The sequence below is a fragment of the Salmo salar genome, chromosome ssa11, assembly GCF_905237065.1.
Source record: "Salmo salar chromosome ssa11, Ssal_v3.1, whole genome shotgun sequence".
NCBI lineage: Eukaryota > Metazoa > Chordata > Actinopteri > Salmoniformes > Salmonidae > Salmo > Salmo salar.
Window position 1 is genome coordinate 71,301,820 of NC_059452.1, and position 21,186 is coordinate 71,323,005.

The 21,186-nt window shown below is 40.5% G+C and overlaps 1 protein-coding gene across 1 annotated transcript; it reads right to left on the bottom strand.

Annotated features, from left to right (window-relative positions):
• Nucleotides 1-3,336: 3,336 nt before the first annotated feature.
• Nucleotides 3,337-20,643, bottom strand: cox5ba (cytochrome c oxidase subunit 5Ba). The gene is made up of 4 exons (XM_014128278.2): nt 20,397-20,643; nt 19,880-19,950; nt 4,109-4,208; nt 3,337-3,934 (listed from the first exon to the last, which is right to left on the bottom strand). Exons 1-4 carry the CDS (start codon nt 20,491-20,493, stop codon nt 3,822-3,824), a joined length of 381 nt encoding a protein of 126 aa, XP_013983753.1. The 5' UTR covers nt 20,494-20,643; the 3' UTR covers nt 3,337-3,821.
• Nucleotides 20,644-21,186: the final 543 nt, after the last annotated feature.

Sequence of the window (21,186 nt, forward strand, 5' to 3'; positions counted from 1 at the left end):
GGACAAGCATACATTGGCATTATTATAATATCTTTGAGATTCTAAACCTGTTTTTGCTTTGTCATTATGGGGTATTGTGTGTAGATTGATGAGGTGGGGGAAAAAAACTATGTAATCCATTTTAGAACAAGGCTTTAATGTAACAAAATGTGGAAAAAGTCAAGGGGTCTGAATACTTTCCGAATGCACTATTCATGCTACTATTCAAGGCGATATGGGCTTGAAAACTATATTGCATCACCAGTGGCTATGCATTTTCCTTTAATTGGTCGAGATTTTGCAGCATTCCAAATGAGCATCTAAGTAAAGGTGTATTTATACACCACGTCAAAGCCTTTAACTCTAACCATGACTCAGCTCACTGATAGAGTATATCCTAGAAGTGACAGTAATGCTTTTGAATGAGCACTTTCAGAGCGCAATGAACTAAAGTGGTAACTGCTAAATGTACCTGAAAGTAACAAACTGCACACCTACTGCCTTTTTAAATGCACTTTGGGGATATAACCTTATGTACTTACCGTTTTATCCCAGCAATATCGAAGCTCTTTTGCAAAATGTAGATGTGGAGTGACCCCTCGCGCTCGAGTCTGGTTGATGCACAAACACTCCCCTAGATTAACGCGTTTGTACTTTATGTAACGATGGTTCCATTGAAACTGAAGCTCATGCCTTAGTGTAAATGCCTGCGCCAAAGCCATCCTATCGTCCTTTTATCCACTGTACTTTGTTTATGCATAGATGTCATGTATTATAGATGACGCTTGTAACATGATTGTTTTGGAGTGATACTTAAATTCATTTTTCTAACTAACACAAACATACAGCAGGGTCAGGAAGGTCTTATGGTCTCAGACCCATCCGGCTGATCTGACCCTAGTAGCCCGATGCTGGAGCTGACAGGGGGACTCTCACAACAGACATGCCCATGACAAAGACAGGGTAAGACACCCTGGACCTCTAGGAGAGAAGACCATGCCAGCAGCAGCCTGAAGGTAGGACAGTTCCCTCCAAATCAGACCTCCGTGTCTCAGAGAGAGAAAGACAGGAGAGCAGTGGCTCAGCAGCAGTAGACAAAAAGTAACAACTCTGCAGCTTAATAAAGTCAGCACAGTTGATGTAATCCTCCTAGGTTCTCCTCCCTAAACACTTAGCCTTTCTGCCTCTCCCCATCTACCTCTTCTCCTCTCTATGGCATTCACCCTCTCCTTTCTCACTCATCATATCCCCCTTCCTCTACACCCTTCCTACCCCTTTTCCTGCAGTATAAATCATTTCCCAGCTCACCCTGCTCAAGTCAGGCATTTGTCAGGCCTGTAGGATGTGACTGTTCTCTCTTCCTTCCCCTCCCCCTTATCCTCTCTAAGTGAAAGAATGGTAATGGGTAGAGGAGACGGCAATATAGAAGGAAAAGGAATGAGTCCCAAATACACAGGGAAACCCCCCCCCAAAAAAAAAAAAAAAACACGATGGATAATTGGGCATCACCATCCTTTCCTTCCAGTAGCCATGGAAACACAACTTCATTAGGCTACAGGGATTATAGCCCTGGCTAATCTCCACTGTCAACCTAAACCTAGGCTATTGCCCCTCCACTTAGTGCACTATATGGGGAATGGGGTCATTTAATATTAGTGCACTATAGCGAATAAGGTGTCATTTGAAGACAAACGGCGGGTCAAAGAATCCTCATATTTCCCGCCATCTTGTGGGAAGACATCAGTATCAACATACTGTAGTCCTACTGTGAGAATGGAATCACACAAAGCTAAGGAAGTCAGACATTCTGATGTTCGGTCCGATGCAGAAGTTGTGGAGTCAGATTGAGATGCAGACGTGCTTCAAACAGCAGTTTCCAAAGTAACCAGCTGAATGACTCACTCAAGATCCTCAGGAATAACTAGGCAGAAGTAGTTTTTTTATGATAGCAATCTGCCAGTCCCTGAAGGAGTCGGTACGGTTGACAAATTCATATTAAACTGCTTAGGGCAGTAGGCAGAGCATGACATTAGTCATGTAAACACCTTACTTTGCTTATCTTAAAATCGTCACATGGGTCATAATCGAAGTAAGCATACGCTGATTAAAACCTGGTTTTCAAGGCAATTTTGAATGATTACATGTAAACACTTTAAATCGCCGTTTCAGCAGTGTATTCTGTCTGTGCATGTAATAGCACCAGCCGACTCGAGCGAGCCTCCCTCTAACACGAGTGACGCGAGTTCAAAACCACAGAAAGTATGCAACTTAGTAGTTTACACAAACTGTCCGAACTCCTAAAAATGGCACCATTAGTTGCAAAGACTCGCCCTACCCAGTTGCAGCCCACTTTTTGGAAGCAAACCGCTCAATTTCGTCCCATCGGCATCGAACATGTCACCCTCCCTAGGAGAAGGGGTGACCGACAATTTATTGTTAAAACGAGAGGCTGCCTGGATCTTTATTTTAAAAGACCTTTTCTCCCTTCGGTCTCAACGTAGATTTTGATCTGAAGCCATTCTTGTGATTTTGCAGGCCTATGTAGCCAAATTGTATCGATGATCATATGCTATCCATTTGTTTTTTGTATGCTATTTTAATATGAGAATTAACCAATTATCAGGCCACACCCAGCCATGATTTGACCCCTGTATATGTCCTTTGACACTATATAAACTAGTCACCCCACAGTGTTTGTCATTAGACAAGCTGTCTTCATCAGGGTATATCTAAACGTTGGATATTAGGTTATTACATTATTGCATCTGAGCTCCTAGAGTGTGCGTTTCTCCTTTAATTTGTCAAGCGACCTTTATCTACTCCGCTAACCAGCACCTCGCCTAAATAGGTGTGCGTTTCTTTCGCTTCTAGATGGAAATCCCCAAAATAACACGGTCGGTCACGTAGAACCTTTATTTTGAGTGGCGATTTTCTGCATTCATCAAAGTCCCATCAGGTAGCCTGACTTCATGTGTCCAAGTAAACACGATTATTAGGGAAATTGTTCCTTCTTGCAAAGTATGTGAACATTTTAAAAATCAAGCCATTATATTAAGCTGACTACCCACAATAAATCGTATTGTGTGCATGTAAACGTACTCATTATATAGGATGAATATGGAACATCTGCAGGGAAGCACAGGACTGGGATCATCTGATGGTAAATGTCACCCTCTGTTGGTGACTGGCCACATGTAGCAGAAGCAAGTCATATCGAGAGACTTACAAAAATGCGGTATATATACACACAGAACAGAACCCACCACAAGGGAGTCTGTAAAAAAAAAGGTCCGGTTTCCCAGATCAAAGACGCCCGCCATCACAATCTACACTTCACCACTGAAAAAGCAAGAGGAGTTTAGGAGTTAAAGACTTTATTGGTTTGATAAGAGGGGTCACTGGTCCAAGTGTAACATCGTACAGTACATACGTCAACGTAAACTGCTGTTTGAATAGAATTGCTTGAAAAATAGCATTGTGTCCCACACCGTAAAGCCTAGGCCTTTGGTACGTTTAAAACAATAATTGGTACTGTAAGCACAGACCGACATTGAAGTTAGCAAGTTAGATTATCAAGTAGACTCTAGGATGAGATAAAAGAACAATTGGACAGCAAAGAAATCATAAAAGGAAACCAGAAAGTGCACAACATTCTAATTTAGAAACCCCTACTCTCAGTGCAAATACACTTCCTGAAAGACCATTGTGATTTCTGACATCACTGTCTAACCCCACTTCACCCCATTCTAAAGAAGCTGGAATCTTTCAGAGTGAATGTAAGGGAATGGGTGTGTTTTGGTGGTGTGTATGTATGTATATAATAGATAGAGGGTGTATATATTTTAGTGTGGCAGCTCGTGGGGCACCAGTTTGTAGTGGGAGCCACAGGAGGGACAGCGCTGAGCCTCGCCCTGATGGAGCCAGAACCACACCACTGCCGTGTTATCCTCCTCACCTAGAGATGGAGAGAGGGGAAGGGGAGAGGCAGAGAGAGTGTTTGAAGGAGAGATTAGATATGAGCAGAGACTACAACAGTCAGACAGCCAAGACAAATGAAAGTGGTATGGTTTCTGGCAACAGAAAGCTACCAGACAGCTATTGCAAGACTAATATGGAGCCAGTCACGTACAGACACAGCCCACAATCCTCTTTGTGGTGATGGAGGGCACCAGATGAGGGTCAGCCTTGGAGCCAGCATACTCCTTGGGTTTCAGCATGCTGTAGGGGTCCTGGAAGGAATTCAAACAAGGCAGGTTCAGTAATAGACTTATAGAGTATGAGAGAGTGAACTACAATAAGGGCAAAGCCCACTAAGAAACCTTGTAATGATCCTAGCTAAGTTACTTGGCTAACATCAAATCACATGCTTCGTAAAACAGGTGTAGACTAACAGTGAAATGCTTAATTACCGTCCCTTCTCAATGCAGAGAAAAATAAGAGGAATAAATACACAATAAGTAACGATAACTTAGCTATACACACACACACACACACAGGGTACCAGTACAGAGTCGATGTGCAGGGGTCCGAGGTAATCAAGGTAGATACAAAAGTATGTGGCCACCCCTTCAAACTAGTGGATTCGGTGTATAAAAAAAAATCAGGCACACAGCCACCCAATCTCCATAGGACAAACTTTGACCATAGAATGGCCTTACTGAAGAGCTCAGTGACTTTCAACGTGGCACCGTCATAGTATGCCACCTTTCCAACAAGTCAGTTTGTCAAATATCTGCCCTGCTAGAGCTTCCCAGTCAACTGTAAGTGTTATTGTGAAGTGGAAACGTCTAGGAGCAAAAATGGCTCAGCCGCAAAGTGGTAGCCCACACAAGCTTATAGAAGGGGACCGCTGAGCGCTGAAGAGCGTAAAAATCGTCTGTCCTTGGTTGCAACTCTCACTACCGAGTTCCAAATTGCCTCTGGAAGTAACGTCAGCACAAGAACCGTTTGTCGGGAGCTTCATGAAATGGGTTTCCATGGCCGAGCAGCCGCACGCACAAGATCACCATGCGCAATGCCAAGCGTCGGCTGGAGTGGTGTAAAACTTACTGCCTTTGGACTCTGGAGTAGTGGAAACTTGTTCTCTGGTGTAAGGAATCACGCTTCATCAGTTGGCAGTGTTATGGACACCGATGAACTTGAATCTCTCAACATGCTCCACTACAGCCTCGATGTGGATGGGGGCGTGCTCGGCCATCCGTTTCCTGTAGTCACAATCAGCTCCTTTGTATTGCTGACATTGAGGGAGAGGTATATGTCCTGGCACCACAATGCCAGGTCACGGACCTCCTCCCTGTAGGCCATCTCGTCGGTGATCAGGTCTATCGCGTCGTGTCGTCAGCAAACTTAAGTGTTGGAGTCGTGCATTGCCATGCAGTCGTGGGTGAACCAAGGAGGGGACTAAGCACGCACACCTGAGGGGGCCCTGTGTTGAGGGTCAGCATAGCTGCCTACCCTCACCACCTGGGGGCGGTCTATCAGGATGTCCAGGATCCAGTTGCAGAGGGGGGGGCAATCTGCAGTTGCTACATCCATTTTCTTACTTATAAAATGTGTGATATTTACCCATTGATTTCTGAAGAATATAACAACACCTGAGCTTAGTTCAGCTGTCGTACCCCATCAGAACCCGAAACATAAGCTTTTACTCCATTGTAAACCAACACTAGGCCTATATAGCCTCAAATCATGCTTAAAACAACAATTTAGATATCTTGGATGGTCAGTCCTTGCATCCCTACATCTATGAACTTGAGTGGTTACATTTCTCCAGGCCCAGGCCCATCACTCAGCTTTTTACCAAAACAGAGGCAGCGAAACCGCATTGTTTCAAATACTGATTGCTGCTTTAAAGGTCTATGTCCCTAGAGTTGAAAATGTGTGATAGCAGTGTAGCAATGGTAGCTTTCTATGCGTTATCACTTTCTTTCATCCCTCCATCCCATTCTTTTTCCCCCATAGAGATTTTACCCTATGACAAACAATGTCAGTTTACAACAAGTTATTGCTCACTTATACCCTTTAAATATATCTATCCATCTATCTCATTGGAATGATTAGAGAGTCACAGTTAAATGACACATTTTTGGAATGTTCAGGTCCACAGAACTTTGACCTCTAGGGTACATATCAGAATTACCCATATAAAATGTCTTTTGACAGAAACACCTGATACATTTTTTAACTTTGTTTGACTTTGTTTGACAAGTGGTTCTGAAAGGTCATGAAATTACCTTTCAAATGACTGTCTTTAGAAAGTATTCACACCCCTGATTCAATACTTTGTAGAAGTACCTTTGGCAGTGATTACAGCTGTGAGTCTTTCTGGGAAAGTCTCCAAGAGCTTCCCACACCTGGATTGTGCAACATATCCCATTATTCTTAAAGTTCTGCCAATGTCACGCCCTGACCATAGAAAGCCCTTGGTTCTCTATGGTGTAGTAGGTCAGGGCGTGATCTATTATGTTTATTTCTATGTTGGTGCTAATATGGTTCCCAATTAGAGGCAGCTGTTTATCGTTGCCTCTGATTGAGGATCATATTTAGGTAGGTATTTCCCCACCTGTGTTTTGTGGGATATTGATTGTTAGTGTGTTTAGGCACTACGTCCTCACGGTCTTTAAGTTTTGTTATGTTAGTTTCGCTTAAATAAATATGTGGAACTATACTCACGCTGCGCCTTGGTCCGCTCTTTTCCAAGAATGTGACAGCCAAATTAGTTGTTGATCATTGCTAGACAACCATTTTTCAGGTCTTGACATATTTTCAAATAGATTTAAGTCAACTGTAACTCAGCCACTCAGGAACATTCACGGTCTTCTTGGTAAGCAACTTTAGGTGTAGACTTAGCCTTGTGTTTTAGGTTATTGTCCTGCTGAAAGGTGAATTAATCTCCCAGTGTCTGGTGGAAAGCAGACTGAACCAGGTTTTCCCTCAAGGATTTTGTCTCTTTTTTAGCCATAAACTCATCCTTAACAATTACAAGCATACCCATAACATGATGCAGCTTGAAAATATGATGAGTTGTACTCAGTAAACAGAGTTACACATGGGATAAACAAACATATAGTCAATAACACAATAGAAAAATCTATATACAGTGTGTGCAAATGTAGTAAGATTAGGGAGGTGAGGTAAGGCAATAAATTGGCCATAGTGGTGAAATAATTACAATTTAGCAGGGAGGGACCTTATGTGGGGTGTAGAGATAGGGTAGTCATTAAAAAAAGAAAAAAAGAATCTGGTTAAAACACCATTACAGCACAGTTACTCCATGCAATTTTTTGTTGTTGTTGCAAACATGCAACTTTCTCTTCTGAAGTTATTTAGGCTTAACATAAAGGGCTGAATACTTAAGACATTTCAGCTGAATTTTTTGGTATTTAATTTCTAAAAAAACAATTCCACTGACATTATGGGGCAGTGTGTGTAGGTCAGTGACAATATACATTTGATACATTTTGAATTCAGGCTGTAACAAAAAGGTTGAAAAAGTCAAGGGGTGCAAATACTTTCTGAAGGCACTGTATAGAGGTAACTTTTGCTTCCCTAAATATCAGTATCGGTCCCAAAAATCACACATCGGCGGGCTCTGCTAATGTCACTGGGCAGCTCGATTTCCCTTTGTAATCCCTGATAGTTTGCAAGCCCTGCCTAGGGCAGTTACGGTGACTGTATTACCGCCCCACTGGCGGTCACAAGTCATGATGGCAGTCAAATTCCACGTGACTGTTTAGTCACGGTAATTAGGCTTCTCCAAGCTCTAATGCTGCTGATGGTCATTACCAAACTTGCCAACTGCCTGGTACTCAGCACTCCATTTTCCCTCTAATCACTGACATCAATACAAATGTAATTGAAAATCTAATCAATCACTTCATGACCGCCCATGAGCTCATGTTGTAAAACATTTCTATAGGCTATGCAATTGTGTGAGAAAAGAGTTGATTGAATTGACAAGGAAATAATGGGAAGAATCTGTCTCGATCGACGATTACGTCACCTCCTAATATTTAGAACATCACTTCGCTTTACAACAGGAGTATAACCTACCTGGATGGCATGAAAATGAACCATGGGAAAAGCATCAATTCGCTATTTAAGTGCATAGTTGACATGTTTTTTTTCCTTCTCATGCCCCTGTTCCAAGACAGGAGCATGATAATGGTCCATTCTAAAGCAAAACTCATTTCACACTTATCTAGTATATGCAAAGACATTAAATGAAGAACAGTTTGATGGGTGACAATATTAGCCAATCACATGGATCATGTATTATCACTTGTGAATGATACCCAGCTTGTGCAGTAAGGCAAGGAATAGCAAATGCCTTTTTTTGCGACTTTTTCAAATCATAGTCGCACACCTCATGGAGCCTAGCCCAAAGGCCTATATGTTTTGATGTTTATCACAACTAAAGGTGGCCAAATAGCTCCTTAAATTTAAGCACATTAGTCTGTTTTATAACCGGGAGTCTAATAAACATATAGGCTGCGCATGAGTTAAGTTTGGGGAAGATATTGGTCACCATAAATACGCACCGTTTTAATAAAGCATTACATGCATAAATCGCATTTGCCTTCACTCTCGAGAAGTGTTTTCCCGCTAATTGATTGCATTTTGGAACAGTCACGCTTATAGCCTACTGCCATGTGCGCATTGCTGCTCTTAAAATGTGACAAAATCACATAATAGCTTATCAACATTTTAAGCTAAATGTTCTGAGCTGTTGCGTCAGCCTCATTGCTTTTAAAAGATTGATGCGAGTGGTTGTATTAACTTGGGATATATCGCATCCCACAACTGTCGCAGAGTATGTTTGGAATATTTATTGATTGCACAGAAGAACAGTTGACTAATAGCATAGATCAACTTTTGTACTATTAGGGATAGTAGATTGACATAGGCTTTTGCTTTTCGTTAGGCCTACTCATCTTGTTGGCTGACGAAAATTAGGCTAAATATGGAAGCCTCTAACATCTTCAATATGTGCATCGGAATTGAATTGTAGCGTACTTATTAGTTGAAATGCATTGGCTACATTTGAGTGCGCGAGGGGCTTCGGAGCACGGCAGCCGGGAATTACAATTATTTTCAGCCCAAGGCCCAAAAGGCATGTATTTTTTAGGGGGCATTACGGTCACACAAGGGGGATGCCGCTGGGAAATTCAAGGGCCGGTGAAAATATTATCAAGTGCTTGTCAAATTGTGAATGAGCGTGATGGTGTGTAGCTCAAAACAGAATAGCCACATGTGCGCACTTCCTTTGAAATTGTTTGGAGAAAATATCCTTTCTATTTTATTAAGCTATGTTCAATTGTATTCCTCATACTATAAACTAAAACTGTATACCATGGAATTCTAAGCAAACCTTGTCTGCTAAATTAACTACCGTAGCCGACAGCCATGTGGCATAGCCATATCAGGGCCTAACATAAGGACAACTCCGCATGCTATTCTCTTCTTCTGAAATATACTACATTTTCTTCAAATTATGTTTCTTTAGACCCGTCTAAAATAATGGATTTATTGTGATGCTGTAAAATATTCTACACCGACTTTACACTTTTTAAAATGTAGTTCCAAAAAAGGTCTGTGTCAGTGGCTTGTAGGCTATGCATGGAAGCCAGTAGATACTAAACATGTTTATGTTAATGAACAGTCAATTACAGTGACACTGGCAGTTATTTGCTCGACAATCACCGCCTGACAAAATTGTGTGACCGCCACAGCCCTAGCCCTGCCACATCTGACGAGCATCAGAGCCGGCGTAGTAGGATTCAATCTTAGTCCTGTGTTTACACGGTCTGTTTGATGGCTCGGAGGCCGTAGCAGGATTTCTTATAAGCAGTCGGATTAGTGTCCCTCTACTTGAAAGCGGTAGGTCTTGACTTAAGCTCAAGGCAGATGTAGCCTGTAATCCATGGCTTCTGGTTGGGATATGTACGTACGGTCACCGGGGACTACGCCGTTGATGCACTTAAACCCTTAGCCTATCATTTACACAGCCCCATGGAAATCTAAGTAAAATAAAATCCCCATCAAAGGTTGTCTGTTAAGCTAGAGATGTTTTTGCATGGGCTGCGTCTCAATCCACCACATCCACTGATATCGCCCTTTCCCGTGAAAGGTGGCAGAGCTTGAGCGGTGTTTATCAGACCATGAGCGATCTTCTCACAAAAATGTCTGTAGTGTCCAAACGGTTTGGCCTACAAAGTGTTATGACCACCACTGAACCACTTTAGATCTAGTATGCCCACAAACCTCATGATGGTTAAAAAAAAAAGAAAGTATATAAGGAGATATTTTAGGCACTAAACTAAGGAGATAAATACACATATACACTAATCTTTCTTATACATCTCTCAGATATAGGACACTTCAGAACAAACTTCCTTTAGATTTTTTGGGGGACTTACTCAGTGCGTTTCTATTGGCTAATAGCAGTAATGCCAAAGTCAATGTTTTCATCCAATAATTTATATCTTAAGGGGTCTTAAAATTAAAAACGATCCTTGGTAACACCAAAACTAATCCATATTTTAGCTTACAACAAGCCCCCCCCCAGCTTAGACTTGAGGGTTAATGAAGCCAGTGACTTATCTTGTAAACTATTCAATGTTTTCAGATGAATCCCAGAACATATTCGTCTGTTAGCGAAAGTAGCTTAACAGCCGCTGTAGCTTAACAGCCGCTTCATGTGACCACTTTTGTATTGAGCGTTTCACTGGTAATTCCTGTTTGAGTTTTTGCTTGTAAGCAGGAGGATCGAGTTATGGTCAGATTTTCCAAATGGCGTGCGAGAGCTTTGTATGAGTCTCTATGTGTAGAGTAAAGGTGATCTAGAGTTTGTTTTGCCGCTAGTTGCACAGGTTACATGCTTGTAGAAATTAGCTATAAAAAAAAAATAAGTTTTCAGTTTTCCTTCAATTAAAATCACCGGCCACCAGGAAAACAGAGTTATGGTTAGATTGGCCAAAGGGAGGCAAATATCAGACCAGGACAAATGCTGACAGACAGAGGGCCAGATGGGAGAAGGAGAAAGAGTCTAAGATCACTGTCAAAATGATAGTGTGACCTAGCTGCTAAACTGACACTTGACAAAATACCAGCTGTTTTACCGCAACATAAGCCCTTAATACATGACTCAAATTCCATTGCATTACATTGGGCAATTGGACGTCGCCTTTAGCCTTTTAAAATGTATTTTATTGAATATCTGAAACATACAATATACTTGCAGTGAAGGCGCTCAACAACTCCACACCAGTCATCCAACAGACTCCCATTCAGAGCGACACAGAAGCATCCAGGGTCAATGCCCTGCTCAAGGGCACGTTGACAGATCTCCCATCAAAAAACATGAACCCGAACCCTCCAAGATCCCCCCCTACAGTTTCCCAATAGCTGTCCCTCAACCACCCCCCACAGACCCCACCCCTAGAAGAAAAAATAAAATACCATTCCCAATTTCTAAGAACCCCCCAATGCACCAACAAAATGAACTAAAGAGGAAAACAAAAAGAAAATAATAAAAATAAATAAAAGGACATCAAGGACAACTAAAATCAGAACAGAAATGCCAACTGTATATGTTTGAGAACATGTCTGGCACTATTACGTGTGTGTGTGTGTGTGTGTATTTGAATGGGAGTGTGTACAAACACCTGCACAGCATCAGCCAAACCGGCATTAGCTGTAAAAACACTGCCCCTCTGTCATTTAAACTTACTTTCTATTATGTTTTATTTTTTACTTTGACCATCATGCCATCTCCCGCACAGTAACTCCAGTCCCATCTATCTCTGCTGGCCACCCTCTTCGGATTTCTACACAACACAAATACATTTGAAGTCGCAAATTTACATACACCTTAGCCAAATACATTTAAATGCAGTTCCACAATTCCTGACATTTAATCCTAGTAAATATTCCCTGTCTTCAGTCAGTTAGGATCACCACTTTATTTTAAGAAGGTGAAATGTCAGAATAATAGTAGAGAGAATGATTGATTTATTTCAGCTCATTCCCAGTGGGTCAGAGGTTTACACACTCAATTAGTATTTGGTAGCATTGCCTTTAAATTGTTTAACTTGGGTCAAACATTTCAGGTAGCCTTCCACAAGCTTCCCACAATAAGTTGGGGTGAATTTTGGCCCATTCCTCCTGACAGAGCTGGTGTAACTGAGTGAGGTTTGTAGGCCTCCTTGCTCGCACACACTTTTTCAGTTCTGCCCACAAATTTTCTATAGGATTGAGGTCAGGGCTTTGTGATGGCCACTCCAATACCTTGATTTTGTTATCCTTAAGCCATTTTGCCACAACTTTGGACGTATGCTTGGGGTCATTGTCCATTTGGAAGACCCATTTGCGACCAAGCTTTAACTTCCTGACTGATGTTTTGAGATGTTGCTTCAATATATCCACATAATTTTACTTCCTCATGATGCCATCTATTTTGTGAAGTGCACCAGTCCCTCCTGCAGCAATGCACCCCCACATCATTATGCTGCCACCCAACCGTGAAGCACGGGGGATGGTGTTCTTTGGCTTGCAAGCCTCCCCATTTTTCCTCCAAAACATAACAATGGTCATTATGGCCAAACAGTTCTATTTTTGTTTCATCAGACCAGAGGACATTTCTCCAAAAAGTACGATCTTTGTCCCCATGTGCAGTTGCAAACCGTAGTCTGGCTTTTTTATGGTTGTTTTGGAGCAGTGGCTTCTTCCTTGCTGAGCGGCCTTTCAGGTTGTGTCGATATAGGACTCATTTTACTGTGGATATAGATACTTTTGTATCCGTTTCCTCTAGCATCCTCACAAGGTCCTTTGCTGTTGTTCTGGGATTGATTTGAACTTCTCGCACCAAAGTACGTTCATCTCTTGGAGACAGAACGCATCTCCAACCTGAGCGGTATGACAGTTGCGTGGTCCCATGGTGTTTATACTTGCGTACTATTGTTTGTACAGATGAACGTGGTACCTTCAGGCGTTTGGAAATTGCTCCCAAGGATGAACAAGACTTGTGGAGGTCTATAGTTTTTTTCTGAGATCTTGGCTGATTTCTTTTGATTTTCCCATGATGTCAAGCAAAGAGACACTGATTTTGAAGGTAGGCCTTGAAATACAGCCACACCTCCAATTGACTCAAATAATGTCAATTAGCCTATCAGAAGCTTCTAAAGCCATGACATTATTTCATGCTATTTTTATTCCTCCGCCAGCTGATCCTTTATATTGGGCAGACAGACCAGTTCCCTACCTCCTCCGCTGCCTCCTGCTGCCTCCATTTTTGGGGTAATGCTGTAATCAATTGGTTGTACTCTTGGATTGAGCAGACCTTCTCATACAATTCTGGTAACTCCATGAAGGACATAACTCTACCATCCCAATATCATTTAAGAACAAAAATACCCTTTCCCATCAATACAGGTATTTTATCAACCAGCACATTTGAGTTCAGCCATAATATTTGTTATATTGTTTAAGGGGGATGAACTTGTAGCCAGCGCTGCAATGCTTGTTTGAAAAAGAATCTTAGTATCATTTTCAATTAATAGAACATGAGACAAAGGCCATTTTTAAACAATGGATGAGCTTTTCTTAGTAATCTACTTGAGAACCATTTAGGGTTCAAGTAAAAGTTTTGAATAAGTGAAGCTTTTAGAGAAAGGTTTAGTGCTTTTATATTTAATAATCTCAACCCACCCAATTTGTATTCATTATATACATAGGCACGCTTTATTTTGTCTGGTTTAGCATCCCAGAAAGCTAAATGTTTTGCTCATATGATTTGAAAAACAAATCATCAGGAGTAGGCAGCACCATAAGTGAGTAAACTGAGATATAACTAAGGAGTTATCAGGGCAATTTCTCCATAAATAGACAGGTATTTACCTATCCATGGTTGCAGGATCTTGTCTATTTTTACAAGTTTTCTATTGAAATTCTTTGTGAGAGCTTATTTATACATTTAGTGATATGAATACCAACTATGTCTACTTCACCATCAGCCCATTTTATTAGGTAAACTGCATGGTAATGTAAAAGTTGTATTTTTTAAAGATCCAATACGTAATATTGTACACTTGTCATAATTAGGTTTTAGTCCAGAAAAGTTATCTAGATCTTCAATGAGACATTGCAGGGATCTAGCTTGCGGACTTAATATAAAAACGTGAGTCGTCGGCATATGGACACCTTTGTTTTTAAGCCTTGGATTTCTAATCCTCTAATGTTATTGGATCTGATTTTAATAGCTAGCATTTAGATGGCCATAATGAATAGATATGGTGACAGCGGACACCCTTGTTTAACTCCTCTTGACAATTCAAAACTCTGAAAAGTAGCCATTATTTATTATTTTACACCTGGGGTTGCTATACATTATTTTTACCCATTTTCTAAGAGAATCAACAAAATTGAAAAACTCCAGGCATTTATAAATAAAATCCAGTCTTATTTAATCAAATGATTTTTCAAAATCCACTATAAATACCAGGCATGGCGTCTTAGATGTTTCATGATGTTCTATTATTTCTAGTAGTTGTCATATCGCCAATGTATCGTCCATGTAAAAAACCTGTCTGATCAGGATGAACAATACCTGGTAAAACCCTTTTAAAAATTCTGAGTGCTATGCATTTCGCTAGTATTTTTGCATCACAACATTGAAGTGTAAGGGGCCTCCAGTTTTTTTATTTTTTTATTAGATAGAATGGGTCTTTATATTTGCCATCCGTCTTGTTTTAAAAAGAAATCAGACCTTCCTGCTGAGTACCTGACAGACTACCATTCCTATAGGAGTAGTTAAAACAAATCTAACAAATGGAGCTTTTAGTATATCATAAAATGCTTGATATACCTCTACCAGCATGCCATCAAGCCCTGGGGTTTTTCCAGACAAAGGATTTAATGGCCTCAAAGTTATTCCTCTAATTTGGCCTTCACACTGATCTTTCTGTACAATTGTTAATTTTCAATTTTTTATATTATTTGGAAAGAATTCCTTACGGTAATCTTCATTGAGTGGGAGAGAATGAGATGGAAAAGAGAACATCTGCCTAAAATATTTAGCTTCCTCTTAAAATATCATTCGGAGAATCATAGATGACTCCGTCTTCAGTAACGATTTTCTGCAAATTATTTTGTTAGCGTTCCTGTATTGGAGATTCAGGAATAATTTTGTGCATTTTCTCCTTATTCCATCCAGTTTGCTTTATTTTTGTAATAGATTACATTAGATCGTTCTTTGAAGTTCTTTTTGTTTTTCCTCCAAATTATTTTGTATCTCTGTAGTATCATTTTTATTGCTATCTACCTGTACTATTAGTTCATGTCTTTCCCTTGTTAGTCTTGTCTCTTTAGCCAGAAACTGCTTTTTTTAAATGATTGATGAATATGGAATTGAATGACCTCTGAAGGTACATTTAAAAAGGTATCCCAAACAATAAGGGGATTTGCTTAACCTATGTTCTACTGGAAAAATTCAGTTAAATTATTTTCTCTTATTTCTAACTATGTTGTCTGCAGTAAACTTTGATTAAATTTCCAATATCCCCGTCCACGTGGAAAGTCTATAAGAGTTATGTGAAGGCCAATTAGATGATGATCCGATCGCATTCTGTCTCGTATTAAAACTTTGATGCAAAATAGAAAGAGAAAAGAAAGTAGTCAAGACAACTAGCTCGAATAAGTCTACTCCATCTATCGCAAACTAGATCAGGGTTTTTTAGTCACCAAATATCCACTATTTATAATGTGTCCATAATATTTGTGATTTCCTGAAGGGCACGGTGATGACAGTTTATAGAGTGACTTCCTTTTTGGTCCATTGTGGTACTTAACAATGTTATAGTCTCCTACCATAATGATTTGATCATTTGTTGCCTGTAAATTCAATAAATTGTTAAATGTTTTCGAAGTAGTATGGATCATCCTGATTTGGACCATATAGATTGATGAGCCAAATCTCTTTTTCATCCACTTTCATATTCAAAAAGAACCACCTTCCCTGCGAATCATTCCTGACTATTTGCACATTCAGATCTACATTTGTTGATATTAATTAAAAATCACACCTTTTGAGATCCTTTGTCCATGACAGAAAATGATTTCACCACCCCATTTCTTTTTCCACGCAACTTCATCTAAGGATGTAGAGTGAGTTTCCTGTAAACAGTATGCTATATTCCTTTGCCACGTAAAGACTGATCTTTTTTAATAATCTGCTAAACCGTTACAATTTTAACTGGCTATACTTATTTCACCCCCTTACCATAACTAGATACTATTCTCAGTCTAAATTGACCATAATTAGTGCTTGTAAAGTTACTGCCATCTGAGGTATTATGACGGTCAAAATTGATGTGTATGATATTGGATGTGATTTAGTGAGTGTGTGTACGATGTCTGTATAAGAGTAAGACTGTGTGCTGTCCAAATAGATAACTCCGCCAATTTGCATGGTTGAGTGTCTGTATAACATGTAGTGCGTATAGCCTTAATATTGATGATAAGCTGTAATCCATATCGTATCACCGACATAGATGCATCATAATTACCTTTAACATCATTGAAAAACATCCCAGCATTGGCGTTTCACATGATCATGAAAGAGACCTTCCATTACTACAGACGGCTTCACTACAGTACGAATGTATTCCGTACAATGTTATTATTCCCCAATGCCCCTATTCTGACAACTTCCCACTGCTTATTGTATACATAAACATGTAGACAAGTACATAGAGAAACAAGAAACATATTAAATTATAAAACAGTTGGACAAAGAGGGAAGAGAACAGAAAGGGAGTGAAGAGAACGAGATCAGGTGTGTATGTGCATGTACAAGTCTATATGTGTAAGCGAGCATGTAATTGAGTACGTGTGTTCATATCCACTTCATAGTGTTCAGATACACGTGTGTTCATATCCACTTCATAGTGTTCAGATACTTTTTTTTTCATAACCTGAAGTCCCTGTAGAATTTAGTACAGCCATGGTGTTATGGAGCTGTCTCGGAATAGCTATCCATCTATAAAGAGTTCGTCCACAATGAGAAAGGCACGCTTACCCTTCTCCCTCTGTATCCGGTAGAGACAACAGTCTCTTACTACGTTTCTTTATCTCCCATGGAAATTGGTCATTGAGACCAAATGTGTCCCTTTTAGCTCCCTTCCCCCAATTTTGATCAGCTCCCTTTGTTGGTAGTGTTCAAATTTTGCGATGATCGGTCGTGGACCCTTGGTCTTGTCACTCCGAGCTCCAAGTCTGTACTCGGTGGAAAGTCACCCGTTTTACAGTCTCTATAGGAAGTTTCAAGGCGGATATTATGAATTCTCTGATCGTGCCCTCTTGACTATTGGATGCGTCCTCAGGAATCCCCCCCAAAAAAATATTTTCAGGCATGCCCACGACTTTGTATGTCTAGTAGCGACTCCATCACCCTGTTTTCCCTGAGTAGACAACCCATGTTGGAATCGTGGATTTTTACCTTGGCTGTGAGTGCCTTGTTCTCGTCTTGGAGCGTGAGAATTTCACTCTGGCTAAACAAACTCCCCCTCAGCCCTGCTACCTCCTCACAACATTTCTAGTGCTGCATGAATTCCAGCCAGAGCAGTAGCCTCTACTTCAACGGTAAGTAAATTGTCCGTGTCTGTAGATGAATAGGTTTCTTTTTTTGGGGGTTGGGTTAAAGTTTTGTGAGGTAGTCGGATCTTTCCATGATGGAGTATGTTGTTCCTCCATAGCGTAAAGCTGTTGGTACTCGTCTATTTCCCTGAGGATCTCCTAAGTATCCAGGTTGGCTTTTACTGCAACCAGTTTTCCGAAAAGATAACAATGAGTCTTTCCCACAACAGGTTTCTGTAGTAGAGCCAGCTAGCACTCGCGGAATTCATGCAAAAACATGTTTGGTATTCGTCTTTAATTAATAGCCATTTCATTTTAATCAAAAATAAAGTGTTTTCCAGCATACAGTGTTCAGCTGTGCACTCTGACGTCACCTTGCAGAGTTGGCCTTTATTTCTTGATGTACATCAGTTCTAGCGTGTTAATATGTTTTATGGAAAAGGGGTTGGAAAATAGGTGTCTCCATAATGACAATCAATACAGCCTACCTACTACTAGTAATCAATATAGCCTACCTACACCCCCCCCCCCAGCCTTGTAAGAAAAATGGCCCGACACCGACACTTCCCCAATGCTCTGTCTAAATACACCTTGCACCCGATAGTTTGAAACATTTGGAACTTAAATGTATTTTGTTTTTAAATAGCAATTCCACCACGCCCAAATGGAGCACTTGCGGGAACAAATGTTCCAGATACAAAAGATAAACTTACTGTATGCAGTTTAGCAAAGTTGTTTTGAGTAAAGGCATCAACATGCTTCAGTTTGGCTGGCGGTTAGCCAAATTCAGCTAGGCGAACGAGTGTGTTCGCACACTCCTGTAAAAGACCTTTGCTTCAAAAATGAGACAAAAAGCAACAATAGTACGGTTTGTCCATTTTGAGATGCCCTAGCTTCCTAAAAATAGTCAGAATTCATTTAAGATACCTCACAAAATCTGTCAATAATTTGAAGTTTTTGCAGAGATCTTAGTCACGCAATTTTACATCCAAAATGTTTGGTGCAGTATTTCTAAAGTTCAATGTGCATGAAAAAAAGTAGTCTTCCGTTGAATTGAACATTTCCTGAAGAATCCCTACTGTTGACCAACCATGACAAAGGGGCGTAGATTTCGGCTTGCCTCAAGAAAAAAAAAATTGCCCAAAAAACCCTCAACGAAGCCCAAAACGAACATAAACATCAAAATGTAATCCAAATATATGCACAAAGTCTTCGGAACTGTTTCGACTGGGAAGCACGCAGGCGCCTTAACACCTGTTTCCGACCGGAAACGTGGAATTGAATGGTCCAATAGAAATACAAGTGCAATGTTCGAGGATGTGTCGTACCTTGGCTGGAGGCTGTGTTAAAGCCAGGTGCAACTTTGCTAAACTGCGTACATTAAGTGCATCTTTTCTACTTTAAAAATACAATTTCTCACAGGTATTAAAATTAAAGTCCAAAGGTTTGCAAGTGAGGATTAACATTTCTAACCAGTGATACACATATTATTCCCAGATTCCATGTGTTTTATAGTAGTTCGTTGTAACAGGACGTGCAACCTGACACCCCCCCCCCAACACAATAGCGGTAGGAGTGATTGACAAATAAGTGTTGTGTTTCGGCCACCCCCATATCAAAATGCGTCACTCCAAAATGTAGCTGGTTGTCTTCAGTAGTTTGTCTTCTAACGAGTGGTGTAAACAATATTTCCAGTTTCCATGTGTTTTTTGAGTTGTGTTAGTTTCAACAGCACATACTAATTCATATGAGTGATTTATTTCCACTAGGCAAAACAAGGGCGATTGGTGCAAATGCAATTCATAAGGTGCTTTAAAAAATAAATAATATGACTATTGTAGCACATGCATGTGTAGGTAACACATTTAATGTTTAGGTTTTAAATATATCATGAACTGGTTCAGCATATTCATTGATTTAAACTGACCTTTGTTTTGACATTGGTCTACTTATCAAAGGTTGTTGTCAACAGGATGTAGCGACAGAGTCATTTTCAACCTGTTATAGGAATGTACCTTTAAAACTTAACATTACATTCCAAAAGTATTATACTTAATTATGAACAAAACTGCTTAATGAGTACAAAAGCTTGATGTGATTTTTATTTTTATCTACCAGAAATCATTTTAAAAAACTGATTTGAGTTACCCTGGACCTTGGGTTCTCGAGAGCTACATCAACGCTAGCGTTCTAGCGTTAGATATTTTGCACTAACTAGCTAACTGACGTTATAATATTATTTAACAAATATTCCAAAATCTTGACGTACCGCGCCCTGTTGGGCAGCCTTCATAACGATCTTCTCCAGACCAGTGGCCTGCTCCTCGTCGGTGGGGATGCCTGAAAACATGCAACCATCAGTGTTTGCTAACAAGCTTAGCTAACTAGCTTGTCAGCTAGCTGATGCGATTGGAATTAGCTAGCAGAATTAGCACTGGGCTACTTTCGCGCTAACCACACTCAATAATAAAGTCGACACTAAGCTAAAGGCTAATGCACCATATTTGGCTAAGGTCGCTATAAAGACAAAATAGCTCAATATAGAACATGGAAAAATGTACATCTGCTCAGTTAGCTACTTCATGTGAACAAAAAAACGGACGACAAAAAATATATATTTTGCTACAACGAACATTTTATGATAGCCATCTAGTACTATACTGTTAGCTAGCTATAATAAATTGGATAGCTAGCCTTGCGCCATTGCCTGGCATCCTCTGTCCTTGGCATGACATCATATGTCTAATATGATGCTTCTGCCCAAAACCTCAACATTACCGACTCACCTCCAGCAGCCATGCCGCGGGTGAGAATAGGGACCGGGGCGGCCCGGCAAGTTGTGGCGGCCCTGATGGACGATCTGAGCAGTAACCTTGCAGCCATTTCTTCTTCTGGTCGAAAATACAACTGGCAGCACGCTGATGACGTTTAATATTTTTACCTACTTGTGCTTCTTCTTCTTCTTCTTCTTCGTCTTCTTCTTCTTTGAAAGTTGATTGGCGGATCGCATCCAACTTTTAGGTGCACACACCGCCACCTACTGTACTAGTGTGTGATGCCATTCACAGCCTACCTACATTATATTCTTAGATACAATAAAACAAAATTGGGGAAAAGGAAAATTACCCCACCACCTATTAGTCCTCTATAAAAAAAACACCACCCATTCCACTATTTAACCCTACCTAGTCCTACTCCAGACCAATGGTCTGAGGGGACATATCACGACCACTCAACACCCCCTGCAGCTGTTCTGCAGTAAATCTTCACAATCTCAAGTACTTCTCTGCCGCGGCCACTACAACCTCTATTTTCTGTGACTTTCAATTAATTACTGCTGTACAATTAACAACCATGGCTATAAATGCTAAAAAGCCCATGTTACTGAAGCACATATTATTCCCATTACTCTCTCTTGATCTCTGCCTACTCACAGGAATCCTCTCAGGATCTTTCACCCTGTACCCATCTTCCTCTAACACTCTTCACTGCTTCGGCATACAACACTTTCTGTACTACTCTAACCCTGGCAACCTCAATCTGCCTCTCTCACCGGACACCTCCGATCTCCAGCCC

Bases quoted from the DNA above. Each gene is read 5' to 3' on its own strand.
- cox5ba (XM_014128278.2), bottom strand. From the start codon at position 20,493: ATGGCTGCAAGGTTACTGCTCAGATCGTCCATCAGGGCCGCCACAACT. The intron at 19,951-20,396 runs GTGAGTCGGTAA...GCATGTTTTCAG, and splicing joins CCGCGGCATGGCTGCTGGAG to GCATCCCCACCGACGAGGAG. The intron at 3,935-4,108 runs GTACGTGACTGG...CTCCATCTCTAG, and splicing joins GAGGATTGTGGGCTGTGTCT to GTGAGGAGGATAACACGGCA.